Source organism: Rhinatrema bivittatum, chromosome 3 (assembly GCF_901001135.1).
Source record: "Rhinatrema bivittatum chromosome 3, aRhiBiv1.1, whole genome shotgun sequence".
In the NCBI taxonomy this organism is placed as follows: domain Eukaryota; kingdom Metazoa; phylum Chordata; class Amphibia; order Gymnophiona; family Rhinatrematidae; genus Rhinatrema; species Rhinatrema bivittatum.
Window position 1 is genome coordinate 295,607,493 of NC_042617.1, and position 23,705 is coordinate 295,631,197.

The 23,705-nt window shown below is 42.2% G+C and overlaps 1 protein-coding gene across 5 annotated transcripts in view; it reads right to left on the reverse strand.

Moving 5' to 3' along the window:
• LARP4 (La ribonucleoprotein domain family member 4) overlaps positions 1-17,693 on the reverse strand; it is a 182,159-nt gene extending 164,466 nt beyond the window's left edge. Inside the window, exons 1-4 of one of the 5 annotated variants that reach the window (XM_029594990.1) lie at positions 17,279-17,522; positions 13,222-13,293; positions 12,790-12,912; positions 3,016-3,163 (exon numbers count right to left, since the gene is read on the reverse strand). Coding sequence is in view for 2 of the 5 variants with exons in the window: in XM_029594988.1 (XP_029450848.1) it covers positions 3,016-3,163; positions 17,279-17,296 (166 nt within the window). In the remaining 3 variants the exon portion in view is untranslated. Of the gene's footprint in view, positions 1-3,015; positions 3,164-12,789; positions 12,913-13,221; positions 13,294-17,278; positions 17,524-17,672 lie in introns of those variants that run through there. The other 4 variants (XM_029594991.1, XM_029594989.1, XM_029594988.1 and 1 more) reach the window with 4 other exon arrangements.
• Between the last annotated feature and the right edge of the window lie 6,012 nt (positions 17,694-23,705).

Sequence of the window (23,705 nt, forward strand, 5' to 3'; positions counted from 1 at the left end):
TGTCCACCAAAATAAATTCCGATATTCTCCCAGAAAAATGAATTTTCCACAGATTTTCTCCTGTTTTTGTTCTTGTGAAAATAAACCCCGATAAATCCCTGGGAAAAAAAAAACCAACCCTGAAAATGAAGGGCCCTAGTTATACTGAGCATTATAAAACCGCACATACATCATCACATACTCAAGTGTGTACATGCACACTTTTCTAGTACTCCAAACAAGACGGTCAACAATACCAATTTGAACTTAACATTACTGTTGGTTACTGGGTAGATATTACTACTTTCTGCACAGTCTTTTGCAATATTACACAGCACAATGGATACAGTTTAGCTTCTCAGCACCTGGGAAGATGTCATGAAACTGTTTAAAACACAAAAATCAAACAAACTGTGTCACAGTTAAACCCCCCACCCCCCACCCCCCCCAGAAGCCCGGGAACAAATTTTTCCCTTAACATCAGTGCCCACATTAATTAGAAAAAGACTGGAAAGTGCATGCTAAACAGCACAATTTCCAGAAGGTGTTAGTCTTCTTTAGTACTTACTCATCAGGGATGAAATGCAATCACCATGTATTTCTGCCCCCTCTTATCCAATAATTTGTTTTGAGGGTACTGGTGGCAGAATACATGTTGATGCATTTATTTCCTAGCAATACCCCAGGCAGTTCTGTCTTCTCCTCTACTTATCCCTCACCTCACTCTACCCACATTCACTAGACCTTTCCTCTACTCATCGCCCTGATTACTCAAGTGCTCTCCAGCCTCCTGTCCCCCTCATCAGGAAGCGAAAGGGGGTGGGGGGGAGGACAGTGGCTGTCTAACTGGCAGAACCTGGAGATCCTCGCTGATCCCACAGTTCTCTGTATATATTTTCACTTGCATATGCTCAGAAACTTAACATATGGGACCCCTTTGCCAGTAAAGTTACATACCTAAATTTCTATCTATACATGGATAAAAAACCACAGACATGGTTAGGCATACAAGTTGGTACAGTAGTTATTGTAAAGAAAACCTAAAAGTTCTCTCCAAAAAACTAAATACTTTTCAGCGGCATGCGTTCTAAAGAGCATGAGGAATGCGGGAGCAGAACACTGTTTCACTGATCCTGAGGCAGGTATTACACGCTGAAGCTCGGCCAGGTCAGTACTAACAACCATTAACATTTAACAGCAGCTCAATACATTGCCCTTATAAGCCAGGGAAAGCTTGGCTAAAAAGACAGGCTTTAACTGTTTTCATGAAGCGAAGCAATTCATTCTCATCTTTTTACCCAAGCTTTCCCTTACAAGGGTATTGTATTGACTTGGCCAGAGCAACAATGTATTCAGTTTTGCAGCACTGTTGGTCAATTTTGTTTTATGAGGTTCTGTCTTTTTTTTTTTTTTTAATTTTTCCTGCCAATGATGCAGGTCATTTTATGTATAGATTGATTTTACTCTGTATGTGTTGTAATCCGCTGAGATTTTTTTTTTAAAGTCCCTTTTGCCTTCTTATTGAGATTCTCTGCTTAAAACAAATCCAACATGCAAATCCACAGCTTCTTCAATCTATGCTTCCTTCTAGTAAAGACACATCAGCACAATGTATTTTCAGTTTCACACATTTCAAAAATTCTCAATAATTCGACTTTTTTTGGACTATAATTCTAACAGTGTTTCTACATAGTACGCTGTATCACTGAAACCAGTCAACGTCCAGAGGAATAGAGGATTAAACAATTACCATTACTCTGGTATACATTGTTTTGTACATGCCACATCTTTTCACATTTTGAAGTAGCTTGGTTGCCTCATTTGTCCACTTGAATGCACAAAATGTAAATAAAACAAAAAAAGATTTATGCAAGTTGATACCTTTATATTAGGCTTACATAGTACATTTGACTACACCCCAAATGTTAGTCAAGAAATGTAGTACATGAACCTAATAATAATGTATGACCTTACATATATTTTTATTTATTAACTTTTTTTCTGCAATTATTTCAAATTTAGTACTGGCTGGGAGAATGGGGAGTAGAGGGTGATGGTGGAGTGGGTGAACAAGATCATTATAAGGTATTCCTACTTGCTCTCCCTGCTTACCTGGTCTCTCAATTTGCCCAGTAACATTTACCTTCTAAGAGATTTTGCTGTTGCAATGGTAACTCTAGCTCTTCTCGTCCATTTTTCCTACTCTCCTTATACTAATCTACTGAAGTGAGCCAGTAGTAGTATAAGGAAGCTCTCCCCCCCCCAACTTAACGTGACTCTCAGATCTCAATCTTTATGTTCACTGGCCCAATGAAGACTAAAGTACCACAATAGTAGATCAGAGAAAAAAAAAAAGAACAAAAAATAGAAGAAAATAATGGGAGGGAAAAAAAATCAGAAAGCTTTCTGCACATTTAGGTCCCCGTTTCTCTCTTAGTGCAATACTTGATCACTGAGCCAGTGTTTATTATAGCTTTGCAAGTTGGCAGTAACTACAGCATTCAGCAAACGCATTAACTGCCCCTATCAGTTTATTCATGGTCTTATATTTTGTGTGTGTATACCATGCATAGCCTTGTGAGCAATCCAGTGCACAATTCAAATGAATACATTTCAATATACATACTAGCATTAGCTTGTTTTATTATCCCTTGAAATCTTCAAGTTAAAAATAGTCTAACTTTGCAAAATAAACTGCTAGCATTTTTAGTGTATAGCTGTATAATTTTTATTCTGTTATTTATCATTTAATCACTCACTATTTTTTCTTTAATTAAGTGCTCAGCAGTGTGAAAATTCATTGCTAATTTTGCTGCCTTCAGAACATATAAACCCCACACAAGCGATATAAAATATCCTGAAATACTGAAATATGCTGCCATAGGCATCTTTATGTGGTGACTAATTAAATGTGAACTATAAACATACCTATGGATTTAGGCTCACAGATAAGTCTATCAATGAAATTAGTTAAAGAATTACAATTTAGGGGCAGGGAGCAGAATATAGCATTTGCTTGTATAACTGATGACTCACCTTCAGTATTAGTCCCTGCTAAGGTTGCCGACTCCTGCCAAGTGTCCTCGGTGCCATCTGATGCTTGGGTAGATTCAGGGCTTCCTTGCGGAATCTCCTGCCATACTTTTGCGTTCGGGTTTAAGGCAGCACCTTTGGATGTTACTTGCTAAAGGCAAGCAAAATAAGCAATCACGAACAGGGGGAAAGGAAAAATCTCAAAGTAGCTTGCAGAGCACATTTGCGATAGTAATATTCATCCAAAGCGCTTTACAAGCACACAATACAGTCAAACTACTCCAACAAGCAACTTTCTCTGTAGAATCAAAATCAGAGCAGACCATGTCATGATCTGAACCCATGTACCGTATTTTAGACAGATGTTACAAACCGTGCTCATAAAAGGAAATTCAGAGGTTAAATTACCAGCATGCACACAAAACAGCAACAAGTTGGTTCCTTTTTAAAAAGGGTGGATAAGCAAATATATTAACTGATGTACTATAAGGGCAACATTAATTAACTCTGCTTTAAAAAAATATATAAAAAAAGCAAGTCAAACGTAAATGCCAACTACTTTAAAGGAGAACTGAATTCAGCTCAGACTGCTCATGTGCTTTGTGGAAGGCACCGCTGACATTACAACCAAATCACACACTAGTGCACAATCTCATCAACATGGAGAAAACCAGTTTAACGTGAGTGTAATTAGTAATGTACTCTACATTATCCAATTAAGAAGGTTCCGCTTACTTCAACCTTTATATGCTGCAGACACACAATGGGGAAAAAAAATTCCAACCCCCCCCCCAAACACAAGAACCAGAAAACATTTTATAGCTGGATCAATGTTGTAATGGCAACAGTAATGTTTAATAAAAGGAACAATGCCTACAATAAATTAAAAAAAAAAAACTAAACTTTTAAAACAAATAGCAAAATATCACAGAATTCTCCTCTGGCATCCGGGGAGGGAAAGGGTAGAAAAAACAGGAAATGGATCGCAGAACAGCTCAGTTTATTTTTAATGGAATAATTTTGCCATTAGTTGTTAAGTTACTCAGCATGGAATAGTTAAGATGGTGGTGTCATTACTTTGGCTAAAGCCCGCGTTTTAACACCATGGAGTTTTAGAACATCAGATGTCTCTTACAATACAGAAAGACAGAAACAGATACAAGATGTACATGTACTTCAACACTCATCACATAGTATTAGATACCATTGGCATGTGTTAGTTCAGAAAAGACTGAATGTAAGGCCATCTTTAATTGCATATTCTCTGGGTTCTAATTTAAAAGTTTAGCTAGTTAAAGCAGCATTGCCTAATATCCATAAGATCAATGCTGACATCTTTAGTTGGACATTTTTCGTGTCATCAATGTGATGTGTATGCTACAACAATTTCAGAAGCAGTTTGGGAACATCTCGTTACTAAATTTAAAAATCAGATTGAAAACATATACTAATTGTAATTCAACCAATGTAATATATGTGACAAAAATACAACTGCCCTGAGCTGCATATGGATAGGACTGAAAGACCTGTTAAAGTCCATTTGCGTGAGCACCAAAATTATTAGAGAACAGGTACCAATTGTTAAACACTGCATATTATATCACCATTCTTTTGAAGAACTTCAGTGGAGTATTACTAATTCTGTAGTTCAACCAGTACAAGGATGGGACTTACAAACTGTACTAAATTTTAAAGAACAATGGATTTTTTCATTGGATATCTATTTTCACTGGATATGATATACCTCCATGGCATGGATGAGAATCAATTGATTCGATAGCGAATCTGTGATTATGCATTGGTTGAATCTCAGGTTGATCAATGATTGGTCAGCATATCTTACAGTGCCGTTGTGCTTAGTGCAATCCTAAATTACAGGAGTGCCTGGGTAAAATGAGCACCTTTACAGAGTATTCTGTGATTTGCACCTATTTTGGCAGCTTTTGTAATGTATCAACTCAATTTTGGATACCCCTGAAGAAGGTGATTAAACAGTGCCAGTGTTGGGCTTTTATGAGTTTGTGTTTGAACTATGGGAAATTGGTTTATGATGCAACAAATAAACACAAGACAACTGTCTTAAAAATAATTATTTTGCTAAAATGGGACACTGGTTTTATGCAAGACCAAATAGTAAAAAACAGAGCTCTTTCAAAGTGAATGAAAAATAAAGCTCATATGAGCACTGCACAGTGCAAGCATGACAAAGCTCCTCTATATGAAGGTCTCTTGAATTACTCCTGATAAATGGATATTGGAGTAATTTTTTTCTATACTAGTTAGTAGTTACCATCGGTGTTGGGGAGGGTTTTGTTTGTTTGTTTTCCTATATAAAAAAGGAAAAACCCCACCTAAACTTTTCAATCACTCAATTTTTCAATAGCCGCTGCCCCCTCTGTCTTTTTGTCTGTCGGGAGAGAGGAAATTCTAATTAGCAGCATGCAATAAAATGAAGCCAACTGGAGATTTCTTAGTATCCCAGCAACATGGACTTTAGAGAGCCTGAACTCATTTAAAGCAGGGTCAAGCCTGGCTAGTAACTGGATGAGGGGGGCCACCAAGGAAATCTGGGCACTGTGGGCTGCCAAAGAAGATAGCAGGCCACTGCACTATTCTGCCAAGAAAAGGTCATGGACAGCACGGAGGGGCTGTGATCAACTAACCCTCACTCATAAATGGACAGAAAAATAGAACCAGGGAAGAAAAAAAAATAGATGTGAAAGGATATATGGACAGATGCTTTAGATGGGAAGGAAAGGGTTAAAACTTTGCCTTTTATTACTGAAGCACTTAATTTTAATTTATTCACTCCTTCATTTACTGCTGATTGGTCCATTCACTGTCACATGTCAGTGAAAAAGGACTAATCCCCCTTTAGAAGGCTGTCCTGAAAGAGGATTGTTCCTTTCTCTGATAAGTGTCAGTGAAAAGGACCAATCAGGAACACCCATGCCAGAGGAGGATCTCCGGCAGGGATTCCTGACCTGGAAAGGGGGATTTGAGGGTCTGGCAGTGGCTGTTTTAAGACATGGACCTCAAAATGCAACATTTCAGGTAGAGAACTCCCGGGTCCGACCCAGAATTTGTTCAGGCCAGCCAAATGAAATTTAACGCCTGCCTCTGACCAGGCGTTAAATTTCTCACAGTAGTAGAGACACACTAGGCAGTCTCCTGCTTAGCGAGCCTCCTTGCATTTTATTTATTTATTTATTTAAATGATTTTATATACCGATAGCCGTTTGCACATCGTATCGGTTTCCAGAAAACTAAAACTTTTTGACAGTGTCATTAAACAGAACTTTTGGCACTGCCATTACATAGAACAGTAAACTTTGCATACAATAGAAGAACATCAGCAAACAGAAACTGGGTAACTATTTACAAGGAACGAAGGTTCCTAAAATTGGGAGTAGATGAAGGAGAAGTTAACAAACGTACATTGTGAAGGTAATACATGTAAGGCACTGTAAATATATAAGGAAATCAAAGGGGAGAAGGGAGATGAGAGAAGAGTCAGCAGAAGCACATTGTAAATGGTGATACCAGGAATGCATTATACACCACTTGGGGGGACATCAGGAGGATGGTTGTTGAGGGAGGGGTAGGCCTGTAAGAAGAGCCAGGTTTTTTGCTTTTTTTTTTAATTTGGGAGTAGATGTTTCAGTGCGCAAGTCTGGGGGCATAGAGTTCCACAGGGTGGGGCCGGCCAGGGAAAAAGGCTCTGTTCATTGTGGAAATGAGTTTAGTGGATTTGATAGAGGGGGTACGGAGTGTCCCTTGGAGGGCAGTACGGGTGGGTCTAGTGGATGTACGGGAAAGCAGCGGGAGGTTGATCCAGTCAGTGTTTTCGTTAGTGATGCTTTTATGAATGAGGGAGAGAACTTTGAACCTTGCATTGCAGGGTAATAGCTAATTAGGCTATTACCCTGCAATTTTCATGCATCATGTGTTTAGCCTACTGTAGATTTTTTAGCCCTAAAGCACTTTTTACGTACCAGAGCGCACATTTTCCCTTACCCCTTATTCAGTAAGGGGGTCGAAAATGCACGTCCAATCCGCCGAACCTAATAGCGCCCGCAACATGCAAATGCATGTTGATGGCCCTATTAGTTATTCCCGCGCAATTCACAAAGCAAAATGTGCAGCTAAGCCGCACATTTTGCTTTCAGAAATTGGCACCTACCCAAAGGTAGGCGCTAATTTCTTCGGGCACCGGGAAAGTGCACAGAAAAGTAGTGAAAAACTGCTTTTCTGTGCACCCTCCGACTTAATATCATGGCGATATTAAGTCGGAGGTCCCGAAACTTTCCAAAAGTAAAAAAAAAAAAAAAAGAAAAATTTGAAGTCAGCTGGCGGCTGTCAGATCAAAAACGGACGCTCAATTTTGCCGGTGTCCAGTTTCCAAGCCCTTGGCTGTCAGCGGGCTCGAGAACCAACGCCGGCAAAATTGAGCATCGGCTGTCAAACCCGCCGACAGCCGCCGCTCCGGTCCCAAAAGGAGGTGCTAGGGATGCGCTAGTGTCCCTAGCGCCTCCTTTTGCCCCTTTTTACTGCTGGGCCTCATTTAAATACAGAATCGCACGCACAGGAGAGTGGCCTGTGCGCGTTCACCTGCTCTCCCGCGGACTTTACTGAATCAGCCCGAATGTGAGTAAAAACCCGCAATAGGTTTACCCCCTTTATTGCATCGGCCCCAGAATGAGTCAGTCCCAAAAGAAGCATTAAAACAGCCAAAATGTGAGCCAAAAGGAATAACCTTAACAGTGTTAATGTGAGAGCAGAAATAATTTTTTTTGCAAAATGAATTCTATTTTTAAATCCATAGTCTAAGAATTGTATTATTGGGTAGATTTTGTTTCTTGAGCACCTCCAGTATTTCAGTTAATGAAATGGGGGACTTAAATGTTTTTATACAATGTTTAATTTTATTTCATGTTACCTGTATTGTTAACCTCTAACAGCCAGAAAAGTGGTTTTATAAATGTAAGAAATAAAAATTTAGAAGTCATCTCAGGAGTCAAAAAGGGATGATTATTACAGTGGGAAAAAGCCTATTTGTGTGTCAAGCCCTGAGCTAACTAGCAGGATAGGGCTTTTCCTATATCGCGGCTGAATTATCTAGTATTATAATGCCTTCCCATTAACCCCCCCCCAAAAACATTTTCAGCTTAACTGTATTCTTACTTTGAGAGTTGAGCAAGTCAGAAGTCAGAACTAGAGCTAGGCCAAAGGGTCGAACCAAAATAAATGCAATTACAGCATCACACGGCAGGATCCAACATGAGCCCTACAGCATTCATGGAAGCTTTCCCATTAGCCTACCCTGACAGAAAAGTGATTAGGCTCAGCATGACTTTCTTGGTGGTAAGTCATCTTCCCCCACACACAGTTCTTGCATTTTGGATTTTTTTTTTCACAGATTTTAATTTTGGATACATCACTGTATCCTCTATTGCAGCAATTCTCAACCGGTATGTCACCAAGCAGCAGCAGCAGGTGTGTCCCATGCTACCGGTCTCCCGCTGCTCTTCCTTCACTGAGTGAGAGGGCGACAGTCTTCCACTGCTGCCGCCCGGGCTATCAGCACTTCAAGCCCGGATGGGAATGGCAGCAGTGTTACTGGAGGCTGGCAACTGCAGTTGGGCCTTTTCTTCTTCCCGCACCTGCCCCCTGGCCCAGAACAGGAAGTGATGTGCAGCGGGGTGCATGAAAAAACGTAGCGGCGGAAGTACTGGTCCCGAGCAGTAGCATGGGCCCGGAGCAAGATCAGAAGCAGCCAGAAATCGGCGCAGAATTAGCCTCCCGTGGCCGATGGTAGGCTGCTGCAGCTACCATTTCTGCTGGGGGGGGGGGGGGGTTGCGAGAGACAGATAGCCTGTCAGAGAATGTATATGTGATTGAGAATCTGTGTGTAAGTGAGAGCATTTGAAGAGAGATGGTGTGTATATAGGAGAGACAATGGAAGTGACTGGTTGGGGAGATGACTGGAGTGTGTGTGTGTGTGAAAGTGATTATGGGAATGAGAAGCCTGTGCATGTGGAGAGAGCTAGCATAGGAGTGAGAAACCTGTATATGTAAGATAGAACATGAAAGTGGGAAGCCTGTGTATGTGTGTACACATGAGAGACTGTTCGGGAAGGTGACTGGTGTATGTGTAAGAGAAAGACTGGTTGAGAGACGACTGGTGTGTGAAAGACAGAAACTGGTCATGAGCCCTAAGGAAGAGGAACATGAGTACAGAGCTTCAGCCACTACTGCTTCTGGTGTGTGCTACTGGCCTGCATGGAAGAGGAATAGGAGAGCTGCTGGAGAGGGTTAGTAAAGGTGGCTTTTTAAGTTCATTTTTCTTGATTGACTGCCATTTTAATTACTGAATATTTTGTGATGTGTCTGCTATTTTTAAATATTTTGTGTTTGGAGAATTTTAAATAGTTTTTATGAGTTTTTAATTGTTGGATATTATTCTGTTCATAGTTGCTGTGAAACATTTATTCTGCTTATTAGTATAGTTATACAATTTTTTTTTATTTATATTTTATTATTTTTCAAATAATATAACAAAGAAATAACTTTGTAAGGTAATACAGAATTACATTACCAATAGGAAATAAAATTAACATAATACTACCTCCACATTTAATCTAAATATATGGAGTAGAAGAAAACTTAACTGCTTTACATTGGAAATGCTGAGAGGAGGATATCAAAGGAAAATACTACGGAGAATTACAAGAGTTTATACCATATTTGCTGCTGAAAGGAGCCCATCACTATATATGTCCCTTAATATACATGGTTATGTCCCCCCACCCTAGAAACTGTCTCAGCTGTTCGGGCATGAAAAAGATATAGATATTCCCCACATATTTTTTTACACATTTACATGGAAATCTTAAGAGGAAAGTTGCACCTTTGGCCAGGACCTCAGGTCGCATATTAATAAACATTTTCCTCCGTTGTTGGGTGGCCCTAGAAAGGTCTGGATAGACCCTAACTGTGGCCCCCATAAAGGGAGTATTAATGTTTTGGAAATAAACTTTCATCATCGTAGCTCTATCTGGTTCAGTGAAAAAGGACACGAAAAGAGCTGCTCTCTCCATCACTTCCAAGCCTGAATTTTCCAGATACTCCGTGAGGTTTTCTAAATCAACCCTGCTATCACCCATAGGTAATTGTGCAGCCACACCTTTAGCAGGCAGAAATATAACTTTTTTTAAAGCAGGATGCGATTCTACAGGGAGCTTTAGAACCTCAGACATGTATCATTTAAAAAAGTCACTAATACTGGTTCACCCATCACTTTGGGAAAATTCACCACTCTAATATTCAAGTGTCTCAAATAGTTCTCAATTGACTCAATTCGTCTCCGTGATGATATTCGTTCTTTCATTAGGAAATATTCAAATCTTGAACCTGTTTAGCTTTAACAGAAATTTCTTGGATAGCTGTATTGTGTTGGGAAAATTTTTCTTCCTGATCCTTCTCCACCGCATCCAGCCTTTTCACCCTTACCCCCATCTGCTGAGATTGATCTCTCAGGGTACGGGCACTGACCATCATTAGATCCCAAAGGGATTCTAATGTTATCTCCGCAGGTCTGATGCTCCTACAGCGCTGGGGGTTCCTCCAACATGACTTGGGTCGACTAGTACAGTACCTCCAGCGTCGCCGAGTGGAGAGCTGCATAGCGGGCCACGGGGATCCAGGGGGCTCAGTGTGATCTCGCCTGGCGATAGTCTTGCTCCTCTCGAGACTTCTGCAGCGGCCATTGGCTCCCCCGATCGAACTCCTAGGGTCGCGAAGTCGGTTATTACTCGCTGTCCTGAGGGGCAAGGTAGGTCCGGAGGATATATCCTAACCTTGCCCTTCCTCTTATGAGGCATTTCAATCGAATAAGCAAATAATTAAGAGGAAAAAGACTTTTCTTGTAAGGAAACGATGCAGGGCAGTGGGACTCAGCGTCCTGCAGCAGCGGCCAATATACAATTATTTCTGTGTGGGGATCTATAGCTGGTTGCCTATTTCTGTTTTCCTAACAAGAGATGTATTGGCGTTTATGGCCTGATATAATATTTGTAGTGTGGCTTTTCATAGGTAGGGTTGTTACTGTTTACGTGCATTCCATAATACAGGTGTAACTGTGTGCGGATTAGTTTATGTGCATTACTGCAGATCCTGGGAGTATGTTAGGTCGGTTCTGATATGTGACCAAGGTGAGGTATTTTACTGGCATGTAAGCATTTATCAGTCTTATTTGTTGTATTTTCTCAAGAGGACATGCTTTGGTGATAAACTGCTTTCTTTTCATAAGTAGGGCTATTGAGCCTGGTAGTAGGAGTTTGTGTTGCTGTCACTGAGATGACACTAGAACCAAAATATCATTTTTGTAAGGTGAGTTGTATGGGGAATGTCATAATTCTGCTTTACATCCAAAATTGTGGGTCGGGGGGGGGTCCTGTGGATGCAAACTGTACTTTTACATCTAGCCCTTTGGTCATGTGTTCAGCGTGTCACGCTCTATTGTGTAGCAGCAATTATTTCAGAACTTCTGAATCCTCTCCCCCCCCCAATCCAAACACTTGACTGTCCTTTTCCACATATCCCAGAAAACAGTTCATTGCAGAATGTCACAATTTAAGAGAAACAGCCCTCAGATCTCATAATCTTCACTTTCATAGGGTCAGTGCACACTAAACAGCAGCAATGGTCAGAAACAGTAGTACAGAGATAAAGAAAGGAGTAAAGACAGATAAGAAAGGAAAAAAAGAGGGAGAAGAAACTACTGAAAAGGCAGAAGGCCATTTCTGCAAATTTAGGTCCCTGTTTCCCTCTTAGCGCGATACTTGATCATCACTGGGCCCCAGACACCATTGCAAACATTTCGGCACTAATCTGTTTACAAAAATTACAAGGATTTCCATCTGGAGGTCTACTGCCCACCCCAAAACCGCTTTAAATCCCATAGCACGAATAAAATACCTGACTGCTAGACCAGCTGGTGAAGCAGAGATGCCAAGCAGCTACTAGTTGTGTTACATGCTTAAGTACATGAGCTAAAAACCAAATTTTTTTCCATCCAACAAATCTTTTTATTCACAGAAAGGAAAAAGTATTTTATAATTAGAGGATGTAGAGAAAAGAAAATTAAACAGATCTACTTACACTCACTAGCAAAAATATGGCACAGAAAAGAGGAACTCACACAAGAGATCACTGAGCAGACAGAACCAGATGTACTAAGCATTTTTCCCCCCCATAGACACAAAATGGGAAAAACCTTGTTTAGTACTTGTCTCAGCATCAACAGTACTTAACCATGTTAAACAGCCATAAGCACTGTACTTAAATATACAGAAATAGGCAATCATATGATCAGCTGTACACGGGAAAGAAATATTCAAGCTGTTGGAATGTCAGTTTCTGAACAGGCAGGAATCAAAACCTGAAGACAGGCTAATATTTTGAGCAGAGTGAAAAAACTAAGACTTTGCAGGCAGGTTTGAATGCGTGCACACAAAGCATTCCATATGCTGGAGATAAAAAAAGGAACAACGAACACCTTCTGTCTGACAAGAGTTCTGGCTGCAGTAACCAAGCTCTAGAGGGAGTAGAAAGAAAAAGAAAGAGAGGACATCCCCCACCCAAAACTTTGAACAACAACTTACAGCACTATAAGCCCTAGTTGAGGAAGGTTCTGATTGAGCCCAAAGAAAAAGGAAGAAACTGCAGGGTCAAGGGGCAATACTAAAAAGGGGCAGAGGAGATTTCCACACAGACCTTGCTTTCCAGGGTCTGACAGTTTCAGAGGATTCAAGACGGGCCTGTGCAAACTCTTGACGTCCGAAGATTTCATAAGCGGGTTATGCTTATTGCTTGCACTCCATGCAAATATCACTGATCCTTAACAGGTGGGAAAAAAAATCATACCAGTTAACATCCAGAAAAATCCTAGCACCATTTATAGTGGGTATCTTGGTGCCTTGTTCCACAAGACCTCTGCATAATCAACAACAAAACATTTTACAGACAGAAAAGCCTGCCAACACAGGGGAGCTATGCTGGCAGTTTAAAGTATCACTCACTTAATACATGCAAGTGCGAGCATTTTTTTTTAATTCCATTACCTTCTGCAACACTGGCCTACTACAGATTTTGAAGCAGTAGAAAAATGTGTTTGCATAGCAGTTTTATTGCTAAGCTAAACCATACCAGCAAAATAGCAACTGTATAATCTTCACAAATCCAACAGATACTTGAAGCACTTCCTTCCATTGTTGGCACCTTAATCATAAAAAACAATTCATGTGCATAGTTAGAAAACTGAGGATTTCCCTTTAATAACCAAAGATATCTAAAACTTTACTAGGAAAATCAGTCACTAAGATATGCATCTTTAGAATACCAAAGATAACTGGAATTCATCATTCTTCTACGGCAGTGGTGTTCAAACCTTTTGCACAGGACCCAGTGAAAGAAAAACAAATCATTGACATCCCACCCACAGGAGTTCCCCAGCCCCTACTGTTCACTTTCACCACTTACCCCATCACCAGCAAACATAGCACTCATTTACTGCCTTGACACTCCTGCAGAACTCAAAGTGACAACTGCGGGGTGCCTGTACTCTTGTACTTCTCAGCCCTCTTCAAACACAGAATACTGAATACAGGTACTGCACAGCTCAAACTTCTTGAGAACCAACAGCTGGCAGGGGATGCTCCACTTCAGTCAGAAACTGGGGACATGATACCAAATCTGAAAACCACTAATCTACAGGAAATGCAAGCACCCCTCATAAAAAAAACTTATAGCTGGTCTAGATCCTCAACGAACATACAGATTTTCCTAAAAGACATGCCAATGGCAGAAAATGTTCCTCTGAATATGGCTACTTGGGCTAATTACCACCAATCCAGCTAACTATGAAAGTCAATCAACATGCAGGCGCTGAAAAGTTACTTTGGAGCTCAGACACCATAGAACAAAAACGGCTGACCATCTTGTTCATCCCAACACCTACTTTTATCTGCCAGCACAAATGTGTACAAGGCATTTAGTAAAAAGAAAGATGTGGAAAGATGACGACATTCTCAATTTCTTTGAATATTCATATTCAGATCTGTCAAAAGTCTTCTAGCAAATGCAGAATGGTGAAAAGCTCAATTGACTGTTATACAACCATTCACTTCATTCTTTTCCACTGTTAAAAGAAAGTAACACGTGAGACCCGTTTATTCAAAGAGAAAAATACTAATGGTAGCTAGGGGCCATAAAACACATCTGGTCTGCCCATTCCTTAAGGATTTTTTTTCCCTCTCTTAACACTCAAGTCCACCCTCTATAATGATCTCTTGTTTCAGTATCTCCTTTTGACTGGAAAATATTTGCTTCTTGTGCATATATATCTTTGAGATACTTGAATGTATAATATCCCCTCTTTCCTCTACATATACTTAAGGTCTTTTAAGTCAGTCATTCTGATTAGATTTGTAGTACAGATTGTTTATCATTTTAGTGACCATTCCCTGGACTTCCTATACCATCCACACCTTTTTGGAGCAACAAACTGAAGAAATGGGGAATTAATTCTAAGAGGTCTCAACAATGATTTGTACAGAGGTATTACCACCCTTACATACAGGTAATACATCGACTTGATGCACCTTAGCATTCTTCTGGTTCTCCCCATTGCCTTATCCCACTGTTGAGCAGTCTTGAGATCAGATATGATTACTATCAAGATATGTCCTGTCTGTGCACTTTAGGACCCACCCCCCCTTGCTTTCCACCCATATCATAGACTATTCTCTTGGATTTCTGTACACAAATGCGAGATTCTACACTTTTCTGTATTAAAAATTCTTATATTCCTCTTATTTACATTATCTAGAATGTCCACTGTCACAACTACAGAGTCATTCTGATCAGCACCTCTGAATTATTACTTAAAAAAAAAAATAGAGTAGAACTGGACCCAAGACTGAACCTGGAAGGTACTTCACCAATAATTCCTCTTCCTTTTGTTTCAACTATTTAGAACAATCACTAAACCAGTTTCTAACTCAGTTTTCTCATTTAAGAGCCACCTTTAAGTTGCCCTTAAACTAGATACCACATTATTCCATAAGTATAAATTATACAGAATATAAACCAACTAGGATTTTTGTAACAGCTTTGTTACACTGATGACAATGATGCATGTCACTTTTTTCCTATCCCTTCACCACCAAATCCAAGCACACATATGGACATACAACATACTCCCAAAACACAGCACTGTACAAAATGATAAAATTAGTTCATGCTTTTATACAAGCATGAACCACAGAAAAATAAGTAAAGTGAGAATGGTGGCAGGCTTAAAGCACCACCTAATATAAAGGAATTCCACCCCCCCCCCCCTCCAAAGCCATGAAAATGTTAATTTAGTTCAGGGATTTATATTCCACATTTTTAGTACCAAACCATAGAAAGTGATTATAACAAATGTAAAATAAAGGATGAAAAAAATGGAAATAATCACAAAGCACCAAAATGCAAAATTACTTTGTATATCTATTGCTCAATAATGGAATTGCAAAGGTTACTGGGTAGTACAGAATCGATTTTATATTGGTTTATCTACAATATTTTCTAAATTGAAGCTTCAAACATGAAAATTGGTGAGGACATCAGGCCTGGACACCATCAACAAAAAAAGCGATCTCCAACTTTTGTTTCATATAATATGAAAATATGAACAGTTTATATAAAATATTCATAAGTCTACAGTTTTGAAAAGACATTTCTCTCCCCATTCTTGAGAAACTCTAAACACTCCAGTAGACCTTAGTTAAGGAACTGTAATCATTTACTGAAAGAACATGCACCTGTTCTGAATTCGGTGCAACAAGATTCTGTTATTTTATAACAGAAAAAAATTGTTTTCCTAACAAAATACTGTTAAGCAGTTAGTTTAACAATTACAATCCTATCAGCAAATCTTTCCCCTTGGGTTTGGTGCAAGGTCACAAGCAGTGAAACAATTTAGAGAGCACTTGTCACTGACAGAGAAACGAACTCTTTAAATGAACTCGTCAAAACAAAAACAAGGGGGGGGGGGGGGAGAAACTACAACTTTCTCAAACTTAGCTCACAATTCATCCTGTTCCCTGTACCCAGTGCTTAAACAACAAAAAAAAAAAGCCAGCGAAACGTACACCACTATCACAAGCTCAAACGTGACGACAGCAAGTTTCCGATAGGTGCAATGGACTGATACCGATTTTATGGCCGGCGTAACAACCAAGGTCCTCACTAAACAGCCTAGATGCAAGTCCATGCGCTGGCGGACCATCCCTCCCCCTCCTAATAGCCTGCTTTGAATGACTGCGCCCCCGCCTCTTCTTCCTCCAGCCCTCTTTATGGGCGCGAACGGGAAAGTGCAAAAGGCAGCCCTGCCCGGCGCGCGCCCCGCCGCTGGAACAGCGCGAGCCCCGCCGCTGCAAGCCCTAGCAGCAGGCGAAAGACTTCACATAGATTCGAGGCAACTACCTAGCCACACTGCAGCATAAAACAGTGACAGAAAAGGGGAATGGAAACATCTTTTTCTAAAGCCACCTTCTAACCAAACATTTAAATAGATTTTTCGTTACTTTGCAAAGCCTCAATTTTTCACTGAAAAAAAAAAGCTGTTGCATACCGCCGAACGACAAACGAACCAAGTTTTATTTTTCTTCATAGCATTTTATATATTTATACACCAAAAAAAAAAATACACCACGCTAGACCAGGATGTGAAAATGAAGGTTTTCCGGCTAACCATGCTTTCTTGGTTTGGGGGAAAAAAACTAAATACCTCTTAATAAGCAATGCACCTATTATCAAAAATTAGTAAGGGGGGCGGGGGGAAGCTAAGCAGAGACCGAAAAAGGTGACTGCAATAATTCACTTTGATAAGGATTTTCTCTCTCTTGGGTTTTTATTTTTCTCTAACCTTCAGGGGCTGCTCCGGGGAAAGGTCACTGCAGTGCCTTTCCGTCCTCCCATCCCCCACCCCACTATTGGCGGGGGGAGTTAGGGGGTAGGATACTTGGCAGCATAGGCCAAACATCACGCGAGTCGGCGGCGGCAGTGTGGGAGCGGGCCCTGGGCCTCCCATGCTGTGTCACAGCCGGCACCGCCATTCGGCGCCCCACAGCCTGGGGCCTGCAATGTCACATGGCACGAGCCGGCCTGGGCCTGCCCGCGCGCCGGGCCCCAACCTCAGCGCTGCCGCGCGCCTTACCTCCACGAACAAGAGCATCCTAGAATGAGCGCGATTCCTCGAGGCAGTGGCGGAGGGAAAAGGGATAGGAAGCGGCGGGTTAAAGCAACGACGGCGGCAGTGCAGGTAGGGGAGGAGACGGCACCAGCAGCGCGGCGGCAAGGCTCCTTGTCACATCCCCCTCCGCACCACGCTAACAACCGCCTCTTCCGCTTCCGCTCCTCTCTATGCACTCCCCCTCCCCCAGCCTGGTATTACTTCCGGGGCAAAGCAACCACTCCTTCCCAGTTCCAGCGCCACTGGGAAGCTACTATTCGGTGGTGTTATTTATCATTGTCTTGTTTAAACGATGCAAGTACAAAATCAGAAATCTTCAATTTTCTGTCGCGTGTCAGGAAAAAAGAAAACATCTTACTTATAGGAAAGAGTTTTGGAGGGATGGATCGTAGTGTTGATCTTCCTCCCCTCCCGCTTGAGCGGAATGAAAGCAGCCGATAGTGACGTGGTGAGGAAATGGCTGAGCAGGTGTCAGACCGGCAGCTGTAAGCTTTCTAATAGCAGAGTAAAGGTGGGAACAGCATAAATAAGGCAGGGGCTGGTACAGCTTTACCTGAGAACTTCTGAATTCTGCTCACCCTAAGAGCGAGGGGAAGGTACTCCTCTTCTCCCCTTATATGTTCCTTTTTCAAGGCAAGTTACACGTCTTTCCGCTTCTGCTGAAGAGCCGGCAATGGTTTCTCTAAGCCTCGCAGAAGTCTTCCGCCTTTTTTTAATCAAAGGGCTTGTTGTAGCCCGCCCGCATTTAAACCAAGTTGGATGGACAGGCCTGATAGAAGTTTTGCAAGATCTGCCTCCTTGAGCAAGATTTAAAATGCGGAAGGGGCCTGTATTTAAAAACACAGGCAGCATAGGTCGGTAGCCATTAGAGAGACGACAATAGTAAATAGCTTCTCTTTTATTCTTCACCCTAGCTGTAGATCCTGGCCTTCTGGAGGAACAGTGGGCTAGTTATTAGGGCAATAGGCTGCCAACCAAGGAAGTCAAGATTTAAATCCCACATTTTCCACTAACTCTCTTTGTGATCTTGAGAAAATCACACTCCCTCAGGTATGCACGTGTGTAAACTCTTTGGAATGAGGATTTGTCAAATCTGAATACTTATCAGCATTGTACAGCAGTAGTCCATGCAGTTTTACAATAAATTTAAGAAGCATTATCTTCTCCCTATAGACAGCTGAGGGGGTATATGATAGAGGTCTTTAAAATTATGAGGTCTTGAACGAGTAGATGTGACTCGGTTATTTACACTTTCGAATAATAGAAGGACTAGGGGGCATTCCATGAAGTTAGCAAGTAGCACATTTAAGACTAATGTTCTGTGCTGAGCATCCACTTAGAGACTGCTTATATGAGGGCACTAAGTAAATAAATGAAATGAAATTATGTCTTGGCCCCACCTTTGCTGTGTCATGTGTTAAAATAAACAATGCAGGAGAACAAAATGGTGCCCTGAAGAGAAGATATTCAGACGAGCTCCCAGGCATTTGTTGCTTTTTTGCCTTTTCATACTTTAATGCCTCATACAAAAAGAAAGGGTAAGGTAAAGGAGGGAGCCTCACACCCCCCCCCCCCCTTAAACCTACCCCTTTCCAAACGAAGATAAGGGAGTTTTTCTCCGCAGCAGGCAATCCTCCAGGAGAGTCGGCTGAGGCACGAGAGGGGGAGCAAACCTACGACGAAACAGCTCAGCCCTGGAGCGTCGGGGACACCTTCCCCTCCTGCCTACGTTGGTATGCACGAGCCAGTGGAACCCCCGATGCCGAAGTTGCACCGAGTGGAGGAAGCGATTGAGGTGGGTCTCGTGGCAGGCTCGACAGGACAAACCCAAGGCGAGGGTTCCTTAACCGCCTTGAGAGAACTAACCATCAGTTCAATGAGCGGTGTGGGCAGTTCGCTGCCATTTGCAACCGCCCAGGGAAGGAGTCAATCGGACCAGAATGACCTGCAGAGTACAGTGCAGATGATACCAGTAAATCTACCAGAGTTTAAATTACTAAAAAAGCCTGAAACTGTTACCTTAGATGTGTTATGGAATGGGTTATCCACATTGGAAAATGCAATAATTTCCTTGACGACAGTTAAAGGCTTCTCAGGAACAATATAATCTGGTGAACCCGGTTGTTCTTGCAAACACTACCAAAATTCAGGAAATGGATAATCAAATTCATCAGATAAAAGAAATACAAACTGGCCTGATTCAAGGGGACTCTAGATTGGATAAGAGATTGTTTTCCAGACTTTCCAATCTCAGATATAACAACCTGAGGATAATTAATTTTCCAAAGTGCAAATTAATATCGCCTAAGTAACTGCTTAAAAAATATTTTCAGGAGATATTTAATTTCTCCAGTGGTGAATTGCCTACGCTTTTGAAAGCTTATTTCTTATTTGGGCCAGTACAGAGAAGTGGAGGAGAGATAGAGGACAATGGAGATCGAAGGGTGCGTCCAGAGTCACTATCCCCACTTGAAAATCTCTCTGGATTTCTTGAAACTTCCCAGGAGGAACAAATTGAAAAAAGATGTGTTCTACTGGTCAAATTTATGATTCCTGCTGAAAGGGATATGGTTTTAAAGCCCTTTTTTTGAAACAGGTCTAAGCTCTACTTTGGAGGAAAAATTTGGATATATCCGGACATTATTAGAACAAAGCAGTTGCGTAGGACAAAATGTTTGTCCTTATGTGCTAGAGCTCGCCAATTAGGTGCGAAAGTAATGATAAAATATCCGTTAAATGCATATTAAATATAGAAAATAATACATTTCTATTCATGGAGCCTGACCAATTGTTGATTTTCCTGAACTCAAGGAGTGAAGCAGGAACTGATCCGCTTAATAGCACCGGCATTATTTAGATAAACCTGCTATTCTCTTTTTCCTTAATACTTATTTGTAAGAATACATTGCTCCAATTTAAAGTTTTGTTCTCCCTATTGCATAGTAAACAGGCAGGGAGGTATGTGATTGCAATGTTGATAAATTGCTTATTGCCAGTTAAGTAATGTGTAAATTTAAGAGTTAGTTTTGTATTGATTACATATTGTTTGAATTTTTTTTTGGCTGAATAATTGTAAAAGCCTTGCCTGGATTTAAAGTGTGTAATAATGCTTTTGTTAAAGCCCATATAGAGACCAAACAGGCCCATACTGAATGGGCCTGTTTGGTCTCTATAAAGCACCCCAGGATCTCCAGGTCCTAGTAATTTCCTCTCCTCCTCCAAGCTGCCTCTTTCCTCTGTCTATGCTGAGAAGAGGCAGGCACTAGGACAGAATCCAAAGCAGCAGCCTACTGGAAACTATTCTGTTAATTCTTCACCTCCTGCATTTGACTAACCCATTGATAGCACTTTTTTCCAGTTCCTAGTTTATTGCAAAGCTTGTTTATTCGCCAGTTACTAGTTTATTGTAAAGCCTGTTTGCTGCATTTTGTTATATGTAAACCGATGAGATGTTTACAATGACTGTCGGTATACAAAAATACTTAAAGAAATAAAAAGAAATAAATATGAGATGAGTTGTGTTGAGAAATTGTGTGTGTGTGTGTGTGTGTGTGTGTGTGTATGTGTGAGTGAGAGGGAGTTGAGAGACTGTGTGTGGGAGTGAGGACCTGAATATTTGCAGAGACAGCATGTGAGAGCCTCTGTGTGAGAGAGACAGCATGTGACAGTGAAAGCCTGTTGTGCTTGAGCAAGACAGCATGTGGGAGTGAGAGAGAGCCTGTGTGTGGGAGAGTCAGATAGCATGTGCAAGAGAGACTGCGTGTATGAATGAATGTATGAGAGAGAGCATATGATAGTGAAAGCCTGTGTGTGTGTGAGAGAGAGAGAGAGAAAGCATGTGAGAATGAGAACCTGACTGTGTGTTTGAGGGAAGAAGACAAATAGAGAGAAAAGAAATAGAAAAAAAGACAATATAAAAGGATTTGGCAAAAAAACAAGAAAGGGAAGGTGGAGGAAAAAAAAGCCTGTGACCAATTGATTAGAAAACTAAGATCAGACAGCAAAGGTAAAAAAAAAAAAAAATTACATTTTAGTGATTAGCACATGTAATCTTTGGGAATGTGCAAGAGTAGCACTTTCTCTATGCAGATCTCACAATGACCGAGATCAGCATGGAGGAAGTGGAAGCCCACGGGGCCTGCACAGAGGAGACAGCAGAATGGGCTTCAGTGCCAGTAGCAGCAATCAGCACCTCCCCAATAGCCATGCGGCATCAGTGACGGCAGTAGAGGAATGAGAGAGGGTCCCAGATTGCTGGCAAAAGAAAGAGAGGGGTTCTGCCTTTAGTGTGTGCATGTGTATGAATGGGAGTCTGCCTGGGGGTGTAGTGTGTGAATGCATGGGTGCTTGCCTGAGAGTGTGTTTGTGTATGAGAATGAATGGGTGTCTTCCTGGGGTGTGTATGTGTGAGATTAGGTGACTGCCTGTGTGTGGTGTATGTGTGTGTGAGAATGAATGTGTGCATGCCTGGGGGGTTGGGGAGGGAGTGGTTTGAAAATGAATGGGAGCCTGTGTGTGTGTGTGAGTGAGTGAGAGAGAGAGAGAATGACTGGGAGCTTGCCTGGGTGTGTGTATGTGAGGGAACCAGTGTTACTATTCCTCCCACGGCTGCCTCTCACCTTCCTTCAGTCAGCTGGCCCGAATTCCAACGCTACCGCTGTTCTCTTCACCACGGCAGGGAGCCGCGGACTTTGGTACTCCTCTTTGCGGCACGGAGCCTCCAACTTCAGGGCCTGCCCCGAGGCCCAGCTTCCTTCTGCTTCGCTCCTTAGCATCAGCGTCAGCATGGCCGCTGTACGAGGTCCTGCTTCCTCTAAGGGGCGAGGCCAAGTCTTCCTGCTACATTTAAAGGGCCCGTGGCTGGATATGCCCCAGGCCCCACCTGGACTCCTCCCTGGGCATCTTCTGATCTTCAGCCCTATTTAAGGGCCCTGCTTTCACTCTGTCCTTGCCTTCGCAAGGGGTTAGTCCTCCCTAGGACTTCTCGTCTTCACTCCTGTTGCCATTCCTTGTTCTTTGTGGGATCCCTCGTTGTTTGTTCCTGATCTCTGTGATGAAGTCCTAATGTCCGTGTTCCAGTCTTGTTGTTCTGTGATCCAGTTTTGATGTTCCGGATGTTCTGTCATCCAGCCTTGGTGTCCTGAACCCCTGGTTCTTAGTCTACCTTTCTTGGTGTGCCACGGTCATGGTCCGTGACCAGCCCATGGGGGGCTGTGTAGGGTGCTACGTGGTACAAGACCTTCTTTTCTTCTGCAGCACAAGCCTCCGGAGGGTCATCCTTCCCTGTAGCCAAGTCTCGTCTTGGTCCTGTTCCATGAAGCTCATTCCAGCCCTCGGATTCCCTTGTGTCTGCTTCTGTCCATGACCAAGACTCTGCCAGAACCTGCTCTGCTCCAGCGTGGTCCGTGACCAGCCATGGGCGGCTATGTAGGGCGCGCAGTGGTGCAGGCCTCTACTGAATCTTCGACATGTTCCAGTCTCAACTTCCACTTCTATTCCTGAGTCTGTCTCGCATCAAGCGTAGTCCGTGACTAATCCCGTGGGTGGGCTGTGTAGGGTGCGCTGTGTTGCAGCCTCAACCTAGTACTTGATCCCGAATCCTTGTTCCGAGTCCTTCCACATTCCAAGTTCCTCGTCTGAGTCTCCATGTTCCAGAGTCTTCATCTGCCCTTGCTTCCTGTCCGGCCTGCCGCCTTTGCCGTTCCCAGCGGCATGACCAAAAGGGCTTGGAGTGGTCGGAGGACCACTCAGAGACCAACCTTGTGTAGTTAAACATAGAAACATAGAAATGACGGCAGAAGAAGACCAAATGGCCCATCCAGTCTGCCCAGCAAGCTTTCACACTTTTTTTTTTTCTCATACTTATTTGTTACTCTTGGCCCTTAGTAACCTTTTGGTTCTATTTCCCATCCACCCCCGCCATTAATGTAGAGAGCAGTGTTGGAACTGCATCTAAGTGAAATAGCTTAATTAGTTAGGGGTATTAACTGCTGCAATAAGCAAGCTACACCCATGCTTATTTGTTTACCCAGACTATGTAATTCAGTCCTTGGTTGTTCTGTATAGATCTCCTTTTCTTCATTCCCCCCTGCCGTTGAAACAGAGAGCGAGGCTGTGCAGGTCGGCAGGGGCCTCGCTTCCTGGTCTCAGCCCAGGCTCGGACATGTCTCACCTGCCTCGGTACTGCCTTGGATCTCTGGGGTCGTGCCATGGCTCAAGGGCACACAATCCCCTTGGAAATGGGACCTCTCTCCTAGCGCTCCCTAACAGATTGCGAAGGCCTACGAGCGTTCCTATGCTCAACGCCTCTCATTCCCTAACAGCCAGTGAGAATGAGAGCAAGACTGTGTATGAGAAAATCCAGGGGAGTAAGAATTTGTGTGTGTGTGTG